This window comes from Chinchilla lanigera, unplaced genomic scaffold, assembly GCF_000276665.1.
Source record: "Chinchilla lanigera isolate Chin_1 unplaced genomic scaffold, ChiLan1.0 scaffold00023, whole genome shotgun sequence".
Lineage (NCBI taxonomy): Eukaryota > Metazoa > Chordata > Mammalia > Rodentia > Chinchillidae > Chinchilla > Chinchilla lanigera.
The window spans coordinates 22,535,682-22,557,960 of NW_004955424.1; the positions used below are offsets into that span (position 1 = coordinate 22,535,682).

Sequence of the window (22,279 nt, forward strand, 5' to 3'; positions counted from 1 at the left end):
CTTGAGCTCACTTTGTAGCTCAGGCTGGTCTCAAACTCCTGCCTCAGCCTCCTGAGTGCTGGGATTACAGGCGTGTGCCACCATGCCCAGCTGCTGGGGATAATCTCTACACTATCCTATAAATCCTTTATATTTGTAGAGAATTTGTGACTAATGTTAAAAGAATTTCTTTGAAAGGTAATATTGTGATGTGAAAGAACTCTGAGCTGTATTTAATTATCAGTAATAATAAAAATCTATTATAAATCTATTATGCATAGCAGCATTCAGCATTTGAGTACATATTATTTCTTAAACTTTATAGTGGGCAGTATTTTAAAATGAGAAACTTAGCACATCTACAGGTAAACAGCAAAGAGACAGAAGAGATCAGGTTCCTTAACTGAAGACGTGCTGCAAGTACTTGGGCGCTTACCATGTCTTACTGTGTGTTTCATGCTAGCACTTGGCCTTCATGGAACTATTGGCATGGTGATTGTAACTTATGTGAAAACCTGTGTCATGGCTATGGTAAAGATATGGTGCAAATTACATTGGAAGTTTTGGAATTTTAATAATAAAAATTTTTAATTTTTAATGCTCAACTGTCCATGCATTTAGCAGATTAATTACTAATAGATATTATGTGAAATACATGGTAGTAGAAGTTTCAAATCCTTAAATCTCCCAATGTCTTTATCACTATTTTTATTTTTTGTCCTTTTTTTTGTTTTGAGACAAGGTCTCACTATGCAGTTCAGGCTGGCCTTGAGCTCACTTTGTAGCCCAGGCTGGTCTCGAACTCCCACCGATCTCCTGCCTCAGACTCCCGAGTGCTGGGATTACAGGTGTGCGCCACCATGCCCAGCTATTTTTATTTTATGCTACTGTTCCAAAATTATTTTAGAACTTAACACATGGGCATTTTCTTTGTTTTTTTTTCTTTTCTCTCTTTTTTTATTTAGACTTTTTCTTTTGTCTTTTTGAGACAGGGTCTCGCTATGCAGTTCAGTCTGGCCTTGAGCTCACTTGGTAGCGCAGGCTGGTCTTGAACTCACAATGATCCTCCTGCCTCAGCGTCCCAAATGCTGATACTGGCATATATGAACAGCAAAGGAAAATAAACTAGAAAAATATATAGTGGTTAGAACCCCAAGAACCTGTTGGGGATTTTGGAGTCACTAAAGGTGAGGAAGAAGTGAGTGCAATAGAATTTCCTTCTTTTTTTCTTTTTAGTTTTTTTTTTTTTTTTTGTACTGGGAATCGAACTCATGACCTCAGGCTTGCCAGGCAACCACTCATGCCACTGAGCTACATCCCCAGCCCATCCTTTTTTAAAATAAGCATAATTCTTTTCTCTCCTCCCCTCTTCCCTCGCTCCTCGCCCCTTCTCCCTTTCTCCCTTCTCCCTCCCCTCCCCTGCCTTGCCTCCTTCCCTTCTCTCTCTCTCTCTCTCTCTCTCTCTCTCTCTCTCTCCTCTCTCTCTCTCTTTCACTCACTCAGTCATCTCTCTCAAGAGGTCTTGCTGTGCAGTTCACACTAGCCTTGAGCTCACTTTGTAGCCGAGGCTGGTCTCGAACTCACAATGATCCTTCTACCTCAGCCTCCCGAGCGTATTTAGACTGTTAAAAAACACAATTGGCCATTTAAAAAACCATTCAATAAATTTATACTGTATGTTTTCTATATGCCAATATATTAATAAATTCTGTTGTAGCAACCAAGGAATATAGTTTATCTTTATGGAATGGTATATTAGTTTTAATACTGACTCATTTGTGTACTACCAGGCATGTTATCTACCTCATAGATATTGAGTGTTTTGATGTCAGTGGTACTTTAAAATTCATAGAGAAATTAAAGAGCATTGCTTTATGTCTTTCCTCTATTCAAATTTGAATTAAAACTTACAAATTTTAATGATTTAAAATCTTTACATTGAAAGGTTTTTAGGTAAGTTTTGTCCAAGCATATATTTTGTTTTATTCTCTTACTTTGCCTTTTTAAAGATTTTTTTCTTTTATTGGATCAGGTGGGCAGAAAAAGAACTGAACATGATGAAGCTTTTCTTTGATAATTTGGTATACTACATTCAAACTGTAAGAGAAGGAAGACAGAAACATGCACTGTAAGTACCTCTTGGCTGTGGTAAATATATTTATGTGTGCATTGCCTTTCCTCTGAAAAATAATATTGCAGCATTCCTACTTTTTATATAATAAATAGACATAACAGCAAATTTTATTTGTATAAAATTGTAAGAGAAAGCCAGAGATATAGCTCAGTGGCACAAGCACCTGCCTGGCAAGCACAAGGTTTTGAGTTCAATTACCTGTACCAAAAAAATAAAAATTGTAAAAGAAACAAAGACTAGTAGAATGTTTTTTGCTTGAAAGATTTTTATATTACTCTTAGAATTTTTAGTGAAAGTAACTTATGTAACTTTTTAATTAACCAAAAAGTTTTTCATTAGTATGGTTGCAGTACATAATGATTATATTAATTGTGAGGAGTTGGTACAGGTACATAACCCATCTCAATATTTTTTACAGTCCCCCCCCTTCGCTCCATCTCTTGTCCGCTTTTCATTTTCAAAAGATCTATCTCTCCGTTTCTGATGATCTTTTATTTTCTTTTTCAGTTTACTTATTGTTTGGATTTCTTATATAAGAGAAATGATGCTATATTTAAGCTAGTGTGTCTGATTTACTTCACTTAGCATTATGGTCTCAAGGTGCATCCATTTTCCTACAAATGACTCAGTTTGTCCTTTGTTACAGCAGAATAGTACTCCATTGTGTATACATACCACATTTTCTTTATTGATTAATCTGTCGATGGGTATGTAGACTGCTTCCAAGATTTAGCTGTTATGAGTTGTGCTGTTGTAAACATGCGTATGCCTGTATCATTGTAATACGTTGTTTTTAAATCTTTCAGGAAGATACCTTGAAGAGGATAGCTCAGTTGAGTGGAATTCCTATTTTAGTTTTTTGAGAAATCTCCATACTGATCTCCATTATGATTTGTACTGGTTTACTTTTCCACAGACAATGTAGAAGGGTTCCCTCCCCACCCCTGCAACTTTGTCCGTATGTGTCACTGTGTGATTTCTTGATGATAGCTGTGCTTTTGGATTTTGGAGTAAGAGGAAGTCTAAGGAATGTTTTTAGTTGGCATTTCTCTAATGGCTACAAATGTTTCTATATGTACTCATTTTCACACGTGTATTTATTTCCATTGTTTCATTGGATTTTTTATTTGGGGATGTTTAATTTGTTTGAGTTCTTTACATATTGCCGATGTTAGTCTTCTGAGGAGTAGCTGCCAAAAGTGTTTTTCCCATTCTGTAGGTTGTCTCTTCACTAAATTGGTTATTTCCTTTGCTGTGCAGAAGCTTTTTACTTCGTATCATCCAATTTATTGATTCTTGACGTTACTTCTTATGCAGCTGGGATTCTGTTCCGAAAGTCCTTGCCTATACCTGTCTTCAAGACTATTACCTATTTTATCTTTCAGCAGATGTTTTATGTTTTTACATTTAGATCTTTGATTCATTGTTAAAGATTTTTATTTATTTATTTCCTAAAGTTCACTGTTTATTCTTCCTATACGTCAGGAGATTTTCCAGCAAGAACTCCTCACTGCCTCCTGTCTTGATGATCAAAGTAGTCCCTAAAAATCTTACCAGGCTGACGTAGTGATGTATCGCCATCCTGTTTGTTTCTTTGATTGAGTCCAGTTCAGTCAACTTTGACCTTTATTGAAAGCTCTTCCTCCTTCCCCAGCCTGGGATTTATTTTGGTCACTTACTCCTTAATTTGTAGCTTTCCTACTTTTGAATCTACCTTCCATTCAGCTCCCAGAGTCCTGACATTCCGTCTAACCAGGCCAACTGGACTGCAACAGAAATTTGCTCTTGAGCCATATCCACAATTACTACTGAAGCATTACTTACATTGTGGTAGATTTTGAACAGGGCTAATCTAAATTTCTTTTATTTAAATATAAAAATCTGTTTCAAAATTGACTGAACTAAAAAATCACATTTTTTCCTATGTCAACTCATGGCCGCACACAGTACAAGTCTTTCGGTACATGTCGTCTTCTAAGTTTTCCTCTGGCCCATATTCATGTTGATGAGCAGTCATTTCTCTTTTCCACACACTGCTGCTTACCACTTGTCGCAATTCTTCCCATAAAGAAGTAAACTTCGTCAGCTTCTTTGTGGATCAAAATCAGAAGACCAAGGGGAACCAGGTTCCAATTTTTTTCAACTAAAAAACCTTTAGACTTGCTCTGTTCCTCTCTGTTCTGAGTCTTCTGAGCAAACTGCACAGTCAGCTCCTTGTTTTTAATCTCTAGTGTCTACTCCCCTCACAGCCCTCTGTGGCCTAGTCAGGACAGGAGCATCCACCAACCTCTTTTACTTTGTTATCAAACTTCTTCTGTTTCGTTTTTTCTCGGTTTTCTTGCCTCACTTCCTTTGGTTTTTCTAGTGCTTCCTGGCTACCCCAAACTTCCAGAGACTATTTCACAATCTGTAGTTTTAAGTAGTGTTTCATATCTCCCCACTGTGAATGATGAGGATTCTTCTTCACAATAAACTTAAGAGCTGGTTCTCTTTTTTTCTAAATTACAATCTTTTAGAAGGTATTCTTGCTTTGCTTCTGTTTTGGTAGTAAGCTTATGTTTCTCATCAGGATCTCTGCAGTTATCACAAGTTGCCAAATCAAAGTGATTCGTATGAGAGCAATCCAGAAATTCTTTCCCACAATCTTCACATATTGTATAATCAGATTCCATAACAGGTCCTGGTTGATGAACAATGTTTCCAATTTTATGTTCTTCTTCTTCCAAAATAAAGTCCCCTCCTTTGTCAGTTATTTTGGGGGCTGCTTCTACATTTGTCCTCCAGTAGCCACAGCCGCCGTAGATAGGTAGGGCTGTGCTGCTAGCTGGGCCTGGTGCAGCATCAGCGCCCGCTGCCCCTGCCACTGGATGCTTGCACGAACTGGGGCCAGCAGCTCCACTGGCTGCTCTGAAGCTGCGGGCTCCAGTGATACCGCCTCGGCTGCCGCCATCTCCAACCTATCCCTTTGTGCTAGCTGGAGCCCAGAGCTTGGCCCAGGTGCTGGCACAGTCCATGGCCTTAGGGGAGCGAGCACTCCATTTTTATTTTAGTTTAGTAACTACTGAGAGATAAAGGTTTTGATTCAGTTATCTGCATGTGTATAGCTGGTTTTCCCAGTATCATTGGTTAAAGAGGCTGTCTTTTTTCCACTGTGTTTTTGGCACCCTTGTCAAAAACCAGATGGCTGAATATGCCTGGGGTTGTTCTGCATCCTCTATCCTTTTCCATTTATTCACATACCTGTTTTTGTGCCAGTACCATGTTGTTTCTTTCAGTGTAGCTTTCTAATATAAACCTGAAATCTAAGATTATAATGCCTCCTGTTCTTGTTGCCTAACATTGCTTTTGCTATTCTGGACCACTTCTGATTCCGTATGAATTTTAGGATTGTTTTGTCTAGTTCTGTGAGGACTTCTTTTAATATTTTGATTGGCATTGCATTAAGTCTTATTTATCAGTTTGGTAATAAGGCCATTTTGACAATGTTGGTTCTGCTTGTCTGGGAGCAAGGTACATATTTCCACTTTTCTGATGTTCTCTTTGATCTTTTTCAGAGTACTATAGATTTTGTTATAGAGATCTTTTGATACCTTTGTTAGGTTGATTTCTAAGGATGTAATTTTTCTTAAAGCCACTATGAATGGCATTGTTTTTCTAATTTCCTTGTCAGTGGGTTTATTATTGGTATGCAGGAATGCTATTGATTTCTGTGTGTTGATTTTTGTATCTTATCTTGATGCATTTATTAGTTCTAGGAGTCTTTTGGTTAAGTTTTTTACGTGTTACATGGAAAGTATCATGTTGTCTAGAAATAAGGAAACTTTGACTGTTTCCTTTCCGATATGTATCCATTTTCTTTTTTGGCGGTGGAGGGGGAACCGGGAATTGAACTCAGGACCTTGCACTTACCAGGCAGGTGCTGTGCTGCTGAGCTATATCCCTGGCCCCTGTTCTATTTCTTTCTCTTGCCTGATTGTTCTGGCTTAAGTTTCAAGTCCTATAGTATATTGAACAGGAGTAGTAATAGTGGACAACCTTCTTGTTATGGTTTGTATATAGATGTTCCTCAAAAACCTTATGCAGTCATAGATGGGGTTTTTTAGAGCTGGCTGGATCTAGAATGTGTGATACTGAAATTAAGACTGTGTGCTACTAAATTATTCTACTGATTGGAATAGCATAGATTTGGGTATGGGTAATGGAAAGGTTGCCCTGAGTATAGGTGGCACCACCCAAAAGGTTTGTAGTTTGGATGGCGTAAAAGCTAAAGGAAGGCTTGGTTCACTGCTGCTTCTGTTACTGCTGTTAGTTACTTCACTACCATCTGCCTGCTATTCCATGGACTGTTTCTTTTCTGCAGTACCCCTCTGCTATGCCTCCCTGCCTTGGAGCCAGCCACCTATGGAGTAAAAACCTCTTCAGGTTTTGTGAGCTGAAATAAACCATTTCTCCTTTTAACTTTGGTTGTCAGGTATTTTGTCTCAGCAATGAGAAAAGTAACTAAGACACTTGTCTTGTTCCTGATTTCAGAGAAAAAGCTTTCAGTTTTTCCTCATTTAGTATGATGATGGCATTGGGTTTGTAACAAATGGCTTTTTATCAGATTGAGATAAAAGGTCCTCCTATACCTATTTTCTTCAAGGTTTTTTATCATGAATGGATGTTAAATTTTGTTAAAGCCTTTTTTTATGTCTATTGAAATAACTATGATTTTTTTTTTCTTGCTTCCGTTTAGGCAGTAGATTATATTTATAGATTTACATATGTTGAACCAACCTGCATCCCTGGGATGAAGCCTACTTGGTCATGATGTGTGATCTTTTTAATGATTTGTTGCCTTTTATTTGTCAGGATTTTATTTAGAAGTTTTTGCTCTGTGTTCAATAAAGAGACTGGCCTGCAGTTTTCTGTTTGAGTTGAGTCCTTACCTAGTTTTGGAATCAGGTTAATACTAGCTTACAAGAATGACTTTGGCAGTACTCCGCCACTTTTCGTTTCATTAACATGTTTATGATGGGCCAAAATTCATGTCTTGCCGCTGGACAGTTCTTACTTGAATTCAGTTGGTTTTGCTAGTTTGAACCACTAGGGGTATCACCAGGCAGCTTGTACCTCTTCTCAGGGAGTCTTTGATTACAGTAATGCAAAGAGAGGCAATGATTTAGCAGACTAGAGGTCATCTTATTATAGTTCCTTAAGGAAAACATTAAAATGGTATTAAAAAGTTGTAATATAGCTAATTTGTAGTATAGCAGCTGTATATTATATATACCAGCAATGGAGTACTTGTAAGACTTCCATGTTAAAATTTAGAGAATTATTGATAAACTATTTATGGGTATAAAAATTCTTTTAATTTAATGAAATAAATTTGAAGATTATTATAGCGGTTTTCAAATTGTTGTGAATAGTATTAATATTTATACTTGAGCAGTAACTATTGAAATTCAAGCAAGTAACTAGATTCGGTCCATTTGTAGACTTTATATTAATTTTATTAGTAGAAAGACTAATAAAAATGATGAGATCCATTTGTACCAACAGTGCTACAAGACAGTGGAACTGTCATGTCAATAGGATAGTTATGTAGGTACTACCAGTACTTAAAGTCAGTGGGAGCATGTTAAAGAGTTTGAAGAATATTGGCATTAGATCTTTCTTGAAATTCTGTAGAATTCAGTCATGAATCTGTTTGGTACTGGGCCTTACATAGTTGGTGCAGTATTACTGTTTCAATTTTATTGCCTGTTATCAGTCTACAGTATTTGGGGTTTTTATGTTTATTTGGTTCAGTTTTGGTTAATTCCTGTATATCTAAGAATCTGTCCGTTTCTTCTGGAGTCTTTAATTTATTGGAGTATAGGTTGTTTTTTTTTTTAAATTTTTATTTTAAAGAATAAAAGAAGGATAACATAATAATAGAGGGGACTTAGCAAATTACAGACAAAATGGTAGGAAATTGAGTATAGGTTTTTGAAGTAATTACTAGTAATCATCAGGATTTTGGTGCTGTCTGTTGTGACTTCATTTTTTTCATTTCTAATTGCTTAGATATGTGTTTTTCCTTTTTTGATACAATTAGTTAAAGGGTTTGTCTATTTTGTTTATATTCTTTTGAAGAACCAGCTGTTTTAATTCACTGATTTTTTTTTCGTAATTTTTTTTTTTTTTTTTTAGTGTTTCTGCTCTGATCTTTACGTCATTGCTTGTACTAGCTTTGGATTTGGATTGTTCTTGTTTTTTAGGACCTTAGGTTATTTATTGGGGCTTGCTGTATTTTTCTGATGTGGGCATTCACAGCTACTGGCTTCCATCTTAGTACTTTCATTGTGTCCCATAGGTTGTATATTGTACTGGTATTATCATTTACTTCTTGGAACTGATTTTTTCCTTGATTTCTTCTATGATCCATTGATTATTCAAGAGTGTATTGTTTAATCTTCATGTGTCTGCATAATCTGTAATTTCTTCTGCCATTGATTTCTAGTTATATTGCAGTATGATCTGACAATGTGAATAGCATAATTTCATTTCTCTTGTATTCAACTGTGCTTAATGGGCTAGTATGTGGTTTATTTTGGAGAAAATTCCTTGTGTTGCTCAGAAGAATGTGTATTCTGTTATTGGGTGGTACACTATGTATCTAGTAAGTGCTTGTTTGAACGTGATTTCAGTTGAATTTTTGTTGATTTTTTTTTTTTTTTGTCATTAATAAATTTATTTATTTACTTTGGTCTGGTTTGTCTGTCTGTGATTGTGTGATATTGAGTTCCCCCATTGTGTGTCAGTGTTTATTGGATCTTTTACGTCCAGTAGTGTTTGTTTTATGAAGTTCACTGTGCCAGTGTTCAGTGTATCTATATCCTTTTGTTGTTGTTTTTTGAGACAAAGTCTTGCTATGTAGTCCAGGCTGGCCTTGAACTCAGTATGTAGCCCAGCCTGGCCTTGAATTTAGTAACGATCCTTTTGCCTCAAACATTGGGAGTGTTGGGATTACAGGCGTGTGTCATGATCCTGACTGGTATTTATAATTCTTACTGCTTCCTGTTGAATTGTTCCCTTAGGAAATGTGTAGTGACCAGCTTTGCTTTTTCTGGTCAGTTTTGGCTTGAAATCTACTTTATTTGAAAATAGGGTAGCTACTGCTTGTTTTCGGCTTCCTAATGTATCAGATATTGTTTTCCATCCGTTGATTTTTAATCTGTAAATTTCTTTCTGGATTAAATGTGTTTCTTGTACACAGCATATGGTTTGGCTTGGTATATTTTTTTCCTTTTGAGACAGGGTCTTGCTGTGCAGTTCACGCTGGTCTTGAACTCACTCTAGAGCCCAGGCTGGTCTCAAACTCAAAACAGTCCTCCTGCCTCAGCATCTCAAGTGCTGGGATTACAGGCGTGTGCCACCACACCCGTCTAGGCTTGGTGTTTTTGATCTAATCTGCCAATCTTTGCTTTTTGATTGGGGAGTTGAGACCATTTACATTGAAAGTTATTACTGAAGGCATTGACATAATCTTGTCATGTTATTTTTGTGTTGTAGTCCCCCACCTTTTTTTCCTTTCTACTTAATTGGTTGCCCTACTTGGTGCATTCATTGTTGTAGACTCTTTCGTATTGTTGGCTTCATTGTCTCTTTCTAGGATATTCTTGAGAATTGTTTTTGAGTAATGGCTTGATGGTCATAAGTTTGTTATGGTACTCTTTGTCATGAAAAGACCTTATTTCTCCATCATTTTGTTTTTGTTTTTGGTACCGGGAATCAAACTCATGACCTTGTGCTTGCCAGGCAGGTGCTGTGCCTCTGAGCTATATCCCCAGCCCTCTCCATCAGTTTTGGAAGATAATTTTGCAGGATATATTAATCTGGTTTGGAAGTAGTTTTCTGTTGGGGATTGTAGCACTTCATTCCAAGTGATCCTGGTCTTCAGTGTCTGTGTTGTGAAATCTGTTGTAATTCAGATGGATTTACCTTTATAAGTGATTTGTGGTTTTTTTCCAACAACTTTTTCCCTTTTTTTTTGAGATAGGATCTTGCCATATAGTTCAGGCTGGCCTTGAGTTCACATGTAGCCCAGGGTGACCTCAAACTCACAGCAATCCTCCTGACTCAGCCTCCTAAATGCAGGGATTACAGGTGTGTGCCACCATGCCAGGCTCCAACAGCTTTTTAAGATTTTGTCTTTATGTTCATTTTCTGGGCTTATGATATGTGATAGAGAAATTTTTTTAAAATCCTGGCTAGGGGCTGGGGATTTAGCTCAGTGGCACAGCGCCTGCCTGGCAAGTACAAGGTCATGAGTTCAATTCCCTGTACCGGAAAAAAAAACCAAAAAACAAAAACAAAAAATCATGGCTATTTGGGTTTTTATATGCCTTACTACCTATATTTTATATTCTTTTCCCATTCTTGAGAAGTTTTCTCTTACTATTTCTGTAAATAGTTTTTATTTTTGCCATTCATGTTGTTTTGTAATTTTTCACTAATTTCAGTTCATCTCAGGTAAATCTTCTTTTATCATCTAACAAATGTTGAATCCATTCTCCATGTTCTTTTACTGTTTTTAGGGTATTCTGAGTCAAGTATATCAGCCTGTCTTCTAGTTCTGACAGTTTTCACATTGATCACTTCTGCTGCCCATATATTCAATAGAATTTTTAATCTCCTGGATTTCTGTTTGGTGTCTTTTCTCCTGCTTGGGAGCTATTCTCTATGTAAGGCAGGTTAGACAAGGGTAGGCTGATTAGAATGGGTATTTTTGAGCTCTAATTTGCAAGGCTGATTATTTTCCAGGTAGGTCTTAGTTTTGGAGAAAAGTGGTATAGATACAAAGAGAAACCAGATATTGACATACAATAAAATATCTGCTAAATGCCCTAACTATACCATCTTTAATAGAAAAGAATTCAATAGTATTAGCATAGAGTTAACTAAATAGCTAGTGATTAGTAAAGTTTAATAGTAAAACGTGATAGAGGGCTGGGGAAGGGGAAAATGAAAAGTAAAATTTGAAAAATACAGTAAGTGCCAGACTTACGAACATTCAAGTTGTGAACTTTCACAGGTGTACTATATAAGACTTACTTTGTTGGCTTACAAATGCGTGCAACTTAGGAACAGTTCTGGAATGCAGCTCATTCTTAAGTCAGGGACTTGCTGTAAAGAAAAGGATGATGAAGCCAGGTGTGGTCGTACACACCTGTAATCCCAGCACTCAGGAGGCTGAGGCAGGAGGATTGTTGCGAGTTCAAGGCCAGCCTGGACTACAAAAGGAGTTCAAGACTAGCCTGAACTGCATAGTGAGACCCTGTCTCAAATAGACCAAAAAAAAAAAAAAGAAAAGGATGATGAGCAAGAGGCAAAAATAAAACAAAACATACTATGTGGAGTAAAAGAAAATTAATAGATAAAATTAACAGAAAAGAACAAATAAGAAAAAGAAGGACAAAATACAGAAAGCAAAAAAAGAACAAGAAGGAAAAAAATCGAAACCATCAAAAACTTAATGAACAAAAAGACAACCAAAATAAAAGTATTTGAGTAAGAGGTTTCTTGCCATGGTCTGCTGTATTAGAATCCACCAGATACAGGGGAAGGATTGAGTCACTAAGGCCTGTTTTTTTTTTTCACACTCCTCTGTGATTGCTGAAGCTTTCCCTGCCTTTCCTGCTGAGTGTTTTCTATCAGTGTTATCTGCCCTAAAGCTATATTCACTCCACCTGTTCCCAGCTTTTATGTCTCTCTGTGTTTCCCAAGTCATGGCTTTTTCTGCCAGCTTTGTGGCCTGTGGGTTTATGAGCTGTCCTCACCCTACTGAACTCGAGAGGGACCTCTCTTCTGTATACCTTAGGCTTTTAGGGTATGGCAATTGTCCAAGCTGAGACATATCCCTGATCTCATTGGCAGATGGGAAAAGCAAACAGACCACTGAGCTTTGTTGCATGCAGATGGGTAGAGAGGATGTCAAGCAATCTGCTAGACTTAATATCAGTACTGTTAGACTTAGCCCCCTTTGAAAGCTACACATGCCTTCCTTGGCTTCTTAACTCAGAGGACAAGATTCCTGTGTTTGTATCTAGCGTGTGTCCCATCTGCAACTGTCTTTTTTTGTCATTTCCCACTTAGTCATAGTAGTAGGGTAAAGAAACCCTGAAGTGTAGTTCTCCTATAGCTCAGTGTTAAACAGTTAACTCCTTAGAATAGCTTTTGATTCAGTAGTCTCAAGTAAGGCTGGTGCTGCCCTGTGTTTCTTCTCCAACTGTATGCTATGTGGAAGGAGTTGCTTTTAGAGTAAAAAAAGCCCTGTGTTGTTTTTGCATTTCACAAATACCGTAGGCTTTTCTTCATGGTAGTACTGCTAGCCCAGTTTGTTATTTCTCCCTGGCCTTGTGGAGAGGTCCAGTGTTGCCTTCTGTTAATGAAGACAATTTCCCCTTCCTGGGACCATGGTTAGCTTCCCAGACTGCTTTGTTCCTTTCTGCATTTTGCTTTGTTTCTCCTCCTTCTGTCTAGTTTCTAGTTTTCTTGTTCATCCCATTTCCCAGAGATCTATTCTTTTGTTCTTTACCATGTTGTTATTTTCTCAGTGTCTTGATTCCAGGTGCTAGAGAAGCTGATTTTGTTGCCAGTCTTTACTCTGCCATTTTTAATCCCCTTCACTATTGAGTTTTATTGAAAGTTATTCTTAGAAGTCAAAAGTAAACTTTTTTTTAAACTAAATGTTTTTTCAAAATCCACATCATTGTGTTAATTTTTTAGGGAGGTATCATATATGTTATGTCCAAAATTTGTAAATATGTACTTCCAGTAATATATTTAACATAGTTAATTTAAAACATTTTCCTCTTTTATATAATTGGATACCAATAGTAGCATATTTTATACATATGTGGCAGATTTAAAAACTGGTAGTATAAATGATGAATATTTTATTGTGTATTGTGTAACATTCTCTGGATACTGAAGTCACTGGAATAAGTGATTTAGGATAAGATTTGGAAGAAGTCAGAAGTGGTACAGCTGTGTTTAAAACTTCTGAAGAAGCTGCATGTATAATTCAAATTTATGCTGTTGAACTGATTGGTGTAGGCTTACGTCCAAGTCAAAGAAATCACTTCATTGTCAATACCAGTGTATCACTGAATAAGACAGAAAATCCTAGTACTTACGGAGAAGAATTGCCATGTAGGAAACCATCACACAAGTGATTACTGGGCAGATTGTTTAGAAGTATTCCAAAGGCATAGACTTCAGAGCACAGTTACATACCTCCAGAAATGAACTCTCATTTCCCCCAGATTTTAGTGCATCCTTCTGAATATCACCATCCTCCCCATCCCCATAAAACTGTTAAATTAAGAGACTGGGAACTTTTTTAAAATTTCTGGTGATTTGATGATGTTGGTAAAAATAACCAGTGATGTAGACTGATGGTCCAAGTCAAAGATTTAACTGTTCCTTGATAATGACTATCTGCCAGTTAAGTTCTACCAAAAAAAAAAAAAATCAATATAAAGTTTTAACTTTACTTAAAGGTACATGAGGAACAAGTCATTTGAGGTAGACACTTTCATTTTCCAAATGAGATATTTATCGCTTGCCCAAGGCCGCACATTGTATTTGTAAAGAGTGGAGCCAGGCTTTTTGTACCCAGTGTTTCTAGAACTCACATTCATAAGTACTACGTTTTATTTCCATCAGCACCTACCCGTTTTAATACCAATTATATTCCATGCCTATTCACAGGTTGATCCCACAAGTACTGCATTTGGCTTTTCATTTATTTGATGTTTTTTTGTGGTGGTTATTTTTGTTTTTGTGAGACAGGGTTTCACTGTGTAGTTCAGGCTGGCCTCTAAACCTGCAGTTCCTGCCTCAGCCTCTGGAGTGCTGGGATTACAGGCATGTAATCCACCAAGCCTAGCAGTGCTTTCGCTTTGATAATCAATTTTGGATCTGTTTTTTTGTATCAGTCTCCTACTTGCAGGTTCATTCTTTCTCCCAGTTAAATTAGAAAAACAATACTAAGAGGAAATGGGCATTATGAGTGTATTATTCTATCTTGTTTCAAGTATTTATTTTTCCAGTAAATTCCAGTTTAAATCTTCTGCATTTTCATAGGAATGAAATGATGTAGTAAACTGTATCTAACACATAGTAAATTGTCTAAATTGTAGTTTCCTTACTGAAACTGTACATGGTATGAAAGAAGAATTTTGCACTTGCACCCTATTTAGATTCTACCCTGTGTGAAAAATAAAACACCAGTGTCTTTTACATACTGTTCTGCGCCATCTTAAGATCTAAACTCAGTTAACATTTCCAATTTCATTGTTCAACGATTTTTAAAGGCACTTTATTTTCTGACCCTATCAAAGTAATTTTGTAATTTTCCTCCATTAGTAGATGCATTCTGTGAAAACCCCATAAAAATTATAACTATTTTTCAAAATCTGTGTCTTTCCTTGATTATTTCTCTTGAAGCAGTGTTTGACTGTTTTTAAAGCATTAGTTTGACCCAGGCTTGGTGGTGCACACTTGTAATCCTAGCTATTCAGGAGATTGCAAAAGGAGGACTGCACATTTGAGACGAACCTGGGCACGTTAGACCCTGTTTCAAAATCAGAAGTCCAGAAGATATAGCTCAGTAGTGGACTGCTTGTTTAACGTGCTATAGGCCCTGGATTCAGTCGGCAGTACTATGCAAATACATTGGGGCATTAGGCTGTCCCTCAAGTTTCATGCCTTTGTAGGCGACTATTTATTATATTTCTTCTGATGTCAGAAGCCATGGATAAACCCACCGAGAAGTTTTCAGTGTTGGTATCAACTTTAAGAAGTCCTGGGATATCTTCTGGGCTGGTTATTTCCAGTTGCCAGTGGTTCCTGATGGAGCAGGCAGCAGTTTTTGAAGTGTAGACCCAAAGGCTAGACTATGAACCCTATACAGGAGAGGTCAAAGGGATTGAGTACATACCTTCTAGAGTTTTAAGTCCCTTACTCTGGGATGCAAGTTTAGGGAAAGAAGTACTTAGACTATAAAGACATTCTGTAAAGGACAGCACTTTGTTTCTCTTTTACATCTGGGACTGATGTCCTGTAGACTCTCAGAGGAGTATGTTAACCAAAACAACAGAGCTCTTTGGTAGAAGTACTCATTTGTGAACTTACACTTCAAGGCCTCTGTTACCAAATCTGGCTTTTTATTTGAAGATTCTTAAGAGCTGTTCTTAACTTTTATCTGTATAGCATTTTAAGCTGTGAAGTACTTACTACATTTCTTTCCTTAACACCTCTCCACATATATTACACATATTTTCATTTTCACAAAGGACATTAGTGAAAATTTATCTTTCCTTTGTCAACATTACTATAAAACACTAAAGAAAAGCAAAAATACATTAAGTAAACTTAATCGTTAGAAAACTTTAATGTTAAAACTTTACTAGTAAATCTAGTATAACTTTAGAGAAGCTCATTCTGCAGTTCCTTTTGGGAAATTTGGGGATTTTGCACTTGAAGGTTACAGGAATTTTCTGGGTTTTTTTTGTGTGTGTGGTTTTGTTTTTTTTTTTTTGGTCTTACTATAGATTGAACCCAGGGGTGTTCTACCTTTTTGAGCTCTGTGTATCCCCAGCTCTTTTTATTTTTAATCTTGAGATAAGTTCTCACTAAATTATACAAGTAGGAGTTGAACTTAAAATCCTTCTGCCTCCCAGAGTGCCACCACTCAGCTCAGGAAATTGAATTTGAGACCCTTTTAGCTGGGTATGGTGGCACATGCCTGCAGTGCCACCACACCCAGCTAAAAGGGTGAGGCAAAAGGGTGGCCATGAGTTCAAGGCTAGCCTGGGCTACATACTGAGTTCAAGGCCAACCTGGACTCCATAGTGAGACCCTGTCTCCAAAAATAAATAAATAAATAAATAAATAAGTAAGTAAGTAGGCCTTTTGGCCCTTGGCAAGCTAGGATGTGATTCAGAGTTGCCTTACATTGGCAAAGAAGTTTGAAAAACTCATCCATAATCTGACTTCTGATCTGTGATTTGTTCAGTCTTCATTAACAGATCTTCTCACAGATCTGATCAGTGTTTGTTACTTCTGATTTGTTCAGTCTCATCAATTTGGGTGCTCAGGTACTTACTAAAACTAGAATATTGATATCATAGAAACACCATTCAGTATATTGAATTCAGTGATCCACTTAAACAATCTTGAAATGCAGACCTGTCTGTTATTCCCATCCCCAACCTATCCCTCAGCAATCTTCAATGACTTCTTTTTCTATCCAGAGCAGTACCAAATTCTTCTTTCTGGCAGTCAGGCTGGCCACAGTTTGGCTGTTGTCTACCTCTTTGTGTTCATCTGCTATATTTCTTCATGAACAGACTAACCTACCTGTCTCAAAATGTTAGTCCTTTACAGATAATGACTACCAACTCAATTTCCTCAGAATTAATGTAAACTCATCTACTTAAGCTTCTGTATCAATTCTTATAGTAACCATTGAATTTTGTCCACTTGAATTATAATTGTTTAGAATATAAGTAACATTCAAAATGCCAATTTTATATCAGCTATATTCTTTGTGAACTAGATTTATGAAGACTGTAGTAATATTTCTGGTTTAAAGAAGATAGTATTTGGTTCAATTTTTGTATATGATTTTAAAATGACATTATTTCTTTTGCTTTACTGTTGAGTTTTTATGTACTTTCATCTTAAATTGAAAGTTGTTGGGGCTGGGGATTTAGCTCAGCGGCAAAAGCGCCTGCCTGGCAAGCGCAAGGTCGTGAGTTCGGTTCCTGGTACCCGAGAAAAACCAAAAAATAAAAAAAAAATTAATAATAAAAAAAAAGAAAGTTGTTAGCTGGGGATATAGCTCAGTGGCATAGCACCTGCCTGGCAAGTGGAAGGTCCTGAGTTCAATTCCCATTACCAAAAAATAAAAAATACATTTAAAAGAAAAAGGGAAGTAACTTGTTATAGAGATTATTAGAGTTAAGCAGTATATATTTTAAATGTAGCAGTTGGCTTTATGACCATTTTTGCATAACCAAAGTTAACTGTTTAATTTTTATTTTTAATAGGTACAGTCATAGTGCTGAAGTTCAAGTTCGACTTCAGTTCCTGACTTGTGTATTTTCAACTCTGGGATCACCTGATCATTTCAGTAAGATTTTTAATACGTATGTTTTGTAATCTGTGGAATAGTGATTGATTCTTAGAAGAGTGTAGTTAAGTGTATTCCTACCTTTAGATTTCTGCAGTGATTAATCTCAGTATATTTATAAATTACATCAGCATTTACACATTTTATTAAGTCAGTTCATATTCATGTTTATATTTTAATTAAAAATTTCCAAGATTAGCGGGGTGAGGTGGTGCACACCTGTAATCCTAGGAGGATTGTCATGAGTTTGAGACCCGCCTGGGCTACAAAGTGAGCTCAAGGCCAGCTGCATGCATAGGGGGACCCTGTCTCAAAAAAAAGACCAAAAAAATTGCAAGGTTTTGTTTCTATAAGATCTTTTATTATAATACTTTAAAAATCTTTGGCCCAAGATCATGGAGTACATTGCCATTTAGTGTTTTCTTGCAGGCTTTTATTATTATAATATTGAAAAGATTTTCTTTTTCACACATTGTGTTTCCTAAATTTCCAAACACAATCCTCTTATTACTAATACTTGGAAGATGAGCATGGCTCTCAACATTTTCATTTTTGCTTCCATCTTACAAAATTGCCACTTTCTCAATGGATAAGGGACCCTTCAAGAACAAAATACTTTGAATAGAAGAAGATACCACTTTAGGGTGACGGCATCTTTTTGTTTTAGAAACTTGCTGACAATTTGGTTGGAAATAGCCACTGTTTATTGTGAGGGCTAATCTTAATTACTTAGGTTCGTAGATGATAGAGACATTTGGAGGTCCCAGTTTTATTTCATTGTAAACTCAGTTTCATTAATAGTTAAATCTTTCTGCTTTTTAAAGTAGAGAATGAGGTGGGCATGGTGACACACCCCTATAATCCCAGCACTCTCGGACCCTGGGAGAAGGATTGCAAATCTGAGCCCAGAGCACTAAGTGATTTTGGTTGGGGACCTTGTTTCAAGAGAAAAGAAAGGGCTAGGGTTGTTAGTGCCTGTACATCTAATGGCTCTACAGTTACGAACACAGTTCTATTTTACTGTGTAGTTCATTGTGATAAGCTGAGATACTATTTTGCTTTGTTTTTTGGTACTAAGAATCGAACCTCACGCTTGCCAGGCAGGCATTGTGTCATTGAGCTATATCCCTGACCCTGAGATACTATTTTGAAGACTTAACCTATTTTCATTTATTTCCCTCATTTTAATTATCTAATGTATTTAAATTATACACTAGAGGTTTTATTTCTGTTGGTTTCTAAGGGAACACATTCTTCTTAGAATATATAATGTTTAATAGCTAATTCTTTGAAAAATTGATAGAGGGGCCGAGGATATAGCTCAGTAGCATAAGCGCCTGCCTGGCAATTACAAGGTCCTGAGAGTTTGATTCCTGGTTCCCCCTCCCGCAAAAAAGAAAAATTAATAGAATACTTTTTTCTGATATAAATCTTTTTGGGATAGTATTGTTACCAGGTGAATATGTTTTGAGATATTTTTCTGTATTTGGAATTTTGTTCTTTTTAAATTAGAGTTAGTGGTGATTCTAGCCTATACTGTGTCCCTTCATCTTCTGGAAAATTACCCTATGCCTTGTAACTCTGTAAGTAATTAGAAACTCCTGTGATATTTTTGTTCTAGGCTTTTAGATTGTCTTACTACTCATCTTCATATATACATATAAAACACATATCTTATATTTACTGTTTCAGTAACAGCTCCTTATGCCTGTTAGTCCCTAAATTCCTTTTCTTTCCTTCTGAATAGTTCATTCCTTTTTTCTGTCATAGTTAGAAATCTTTTTTTTTTTTTTTTTTTTTTTGTACCAGGAATTCATCTCATTAATCTGGTTCCCAAGCTAATTGTATCCTCTGATTTTACTATTGTCTGTTTTAGGCAGTTTTCCTTTGGTTATCTTAAGGATTTCTCTTACAGTTTTTTGAAATAATGCTTATTATTGTTTATCTCCTGTGTATGGAAACTGGCCTAATGTTATTCACATTATTTGTAATTGTCAAATCTTAGAACTAATTCCTCAAATTTTTGGAAATCCTCACCCCAGATCACTTTTACTATAATAAAATGATACTTTCATTTCTTAAGGAGAATGATAAAATAGACTAGCTGACTCTTCTGAAGTACTTTATAAGTTACATGTTTTTAGGTGATTGTATGTAGGTTATATTTACATTTTTAAAGCATAAGTTATGTGAAGTTTCTTATTAAATACTCTTTCTAAAATATTGTAAGATGTCTCCTTTAGATTTTTGGCTAGAGTAATATTTATGGTTAGAACCGTGATTATTGTGTACTGTGATTAAAAATTTTCTAAACAGGAATGCACCAGAATTGTTATTGAGATAGCAAATACTACATACATATTTTATATAGATAAACTATGTGTGGATGCATAAACACACACACACACACACACACACACACACACACACACACACACACTCATTTAAGAGACGTATCTCAGCATCCAGGAGACTGAGGGAGAAGGATTGCAAGTTTGAGGCTAGCCTATACTACATAGCTAGCTCTTGTCTCAAGGGGGAAACAGAAAAAAAAGAGATGTGTAACTTTTTACAATGCACAATTTATGATTTTATCTAGGGTTAAGTTTAGAGCAAGTCGACATTTTATGGCATTGTTTAGTGGAAGATTCTGAGTGTTACGATGATGCACTTCACTGGTTTTTGAATCAAGTTCGAAGTAAAGATCAGCATGCCATGGGAATGGAAACCTACAAGCATCTCTTTCTGGAGAAGGTAATTTGATTTCCTGAAAGTTTGTATTTTTATTGATTTTCTATATTTTTATCTTGTGACGTAGGAAGTGCGTAATATTTTGTTCCTGTCTTTTTCCTTTTTGACATAGCTTTTTAAACATCAGGTAATATACTAGTTTTGTCAGTCCTTATAATACTTTTTGGCAGTCAGATTTTGCTCCAAGTATTTATAACTAAGTGACTGCTAAGTTTATATTGATAAATATGTTCTGTTCCTCAGATGAAGCTCTCAAATTAACCATAATTAGAATAGGTCATAAGGGCAACAGTAATTATAGCTGTAGGTTGGGGGACATTTGTTTTTAAGAATCCTTAATAATATTTTGCAGTTTTCAGAGGCAGTTCCCAAATCTACAAGTGAGGACTGTATCTTGTGACTCTTCCTTATTTAAATGTTTGTGGTTTCTGTCAGTCTTTTGGGCAAAAATAGCCAGTTTGCTGGGCGTGGTGGTGCATGCCTGTAATCCCAGCACTCGGGAGGCTGAGGCAGGAGGATTGTTGTGAGTTCGAGAGCAGCCTGGGCTACAAAGTGAGCTCAAGGCCAGCCTGAACTGCATAGCAAGACCCTGGCTCAAAAAGATGCCCCCCGCCCCCCGCCCCAAAAAAAGCCAGTTTCCAGATGTAGCTCTCTGGGAAGGCATTTCAGTTACCATATTTTCATGTTAGTAAAGATGTAATTCTTATTCTCCCTCACCAGATGCCACAGTTAGTGTAAGTGATAATTTTCCAAAATCAGCTATTCCCACTTGAATTTTGAAAATCAGTGGAAAAAAGACAGTGGACTTACATTTTTATTATTTTAGAGATTGTGAAAGTTCTTTGTGAACTCTTTATGTAGTAGAGTATATGAGGTATGATCACAAAATCCAATGAATATTTAAATTTTGAAAAGTCATTAGATTATAAGACACTGCCATTAATCTCCCTCAGATACTCTCCCTCATTTTGAACACACTTATTCCATTGTATTTGCCACTTTTTGAAGCAGTTGTGGAAATACTCTTTTATGAGTGTCTTTAGTTGTGCTCTTATGACAGCTTTGATATCTTGAATGGATTCAAAACATTTACCTTTCATGGCCATTTTGACTTTGGGAAGAGCCAGAAGTTTTATGGCTCCAGGTTTGGTGAAGTAAGACGGATGAGGATTCACCATAATGTTTTTATAACCTTGTCTTGGTGATAACCCTCAGCAGCAGCATTCGGCATATTTTTGATCATACCTCATAAAGACACAAAAGACTGCAAGAAGTGCTTCAGAACGTGCCAGGAACAATGTCCTAAGTGTGTTTGATGTGGGGATTAGGGAGTCTTTTGAAGGGCCTTAATGGCAATGTCTCTTTTGCTGTAGCACATTTTAAAAATTAAAATACACACCATAGTTGTTGAATCGGCCTGTGTATATAAATGTTTCAGAATAGTGATGGTGAACCCTTTAGAGCTTTCAATGATAACAAACAGCCTACTGTGGCATGTGTGCCATAGATTAGCCATGACTGTTTTACAACATACAAATTACATTGCTTAGTAGGCCCATGACCAAACTACAGATAGAACTTCAGTAAACTTAAATTTGAAGCTGTGACTTTTAACACAAACTGTAGATACGGCTACATATACAATGTCATAAATGTATATATTATATAGGGTGTGTAACAGATGACAAAATATTTTTATTCATTTCCTCTAATTTGACTCCATGTATATTCTGAAAATTGAAACACAGCAGGTTTCATTTATGCTTGAATAGAATTTTTCATTGTTCTATAAATTAAATTTTTAATTTATCACAAAGTATGAGCTGATACTTTTCCTTCTATACTGTTTTTAGAAAAATTGAATTTGTTGTTTATTTAATAAAATAAAATCTGTTAATTTACCGCACTAATGTAGCTTTAAAATTTGTTTCTGAAGATGCCCCAGCTAAAACCTGAAACCATTAGCATGACTGGCTTAAACCTGTTTCAGCATCTCTGTAACTTGGCTCGATTGGCTACCAGTGCCTATGATGGTGGTTCCAACTCTGAGGTATGGCTCTAGACTTACTGTTTTATTAGGCTAACTTGTCAAGTTTTCCATGTTTCTTAAATTACATTACCAGATTATCTTTCTACTAACCACTGAATTTATTAACTGAAATGCTTTCAGTCTAAATTTTAAAAAGCTGTATGCTTTGGTTTTTAAAGTTTTATATAGCAAATTTTGTGACACGCCCCCCCCCCGC

General features: G+C 36.4%; 1 protein-coding gene and 1 pseudogene across 4 annotated transcripts in view; one reads left to right on the forward strand and one right to left on the reverse strand.

Moving 5' to 3' along the window:
• Usp34 (ubiquitin specific peptidase 34) overlaps positions 1-22,279 on the forward strand; it is a 255,653-nt gene that overhangs the window by 101,390 nt on the left and 131,984 nt on the right. For all 4 annotated transcript variants that reach the window (XM_013514603.1, XM_005385744.2, XM_013514604.1 and 1 more), the window contains 4 exons: positions 2,012-2,107; positions 17,200-17,282; positions 19,882-20,036; positions 21,970-22,083. In XM_013514603.1, the coding sequence (XP_013370057.1) occupies positions 2,012-2,107; positions 17,200-17,282; positions 19,882-20,036; positions 21,970-22,083 (448 nt within the window). The remainder of the gene's footprint in view (positions 1-2,011; positions 2,108-17,199; positions 17,283-19,881; positions 20,037-21,969; positions 22,084-22,279) is intronic.
• On the reverse strand, positions 4,023-5,173 carry LOC102023933 (annotated as a pseudogene).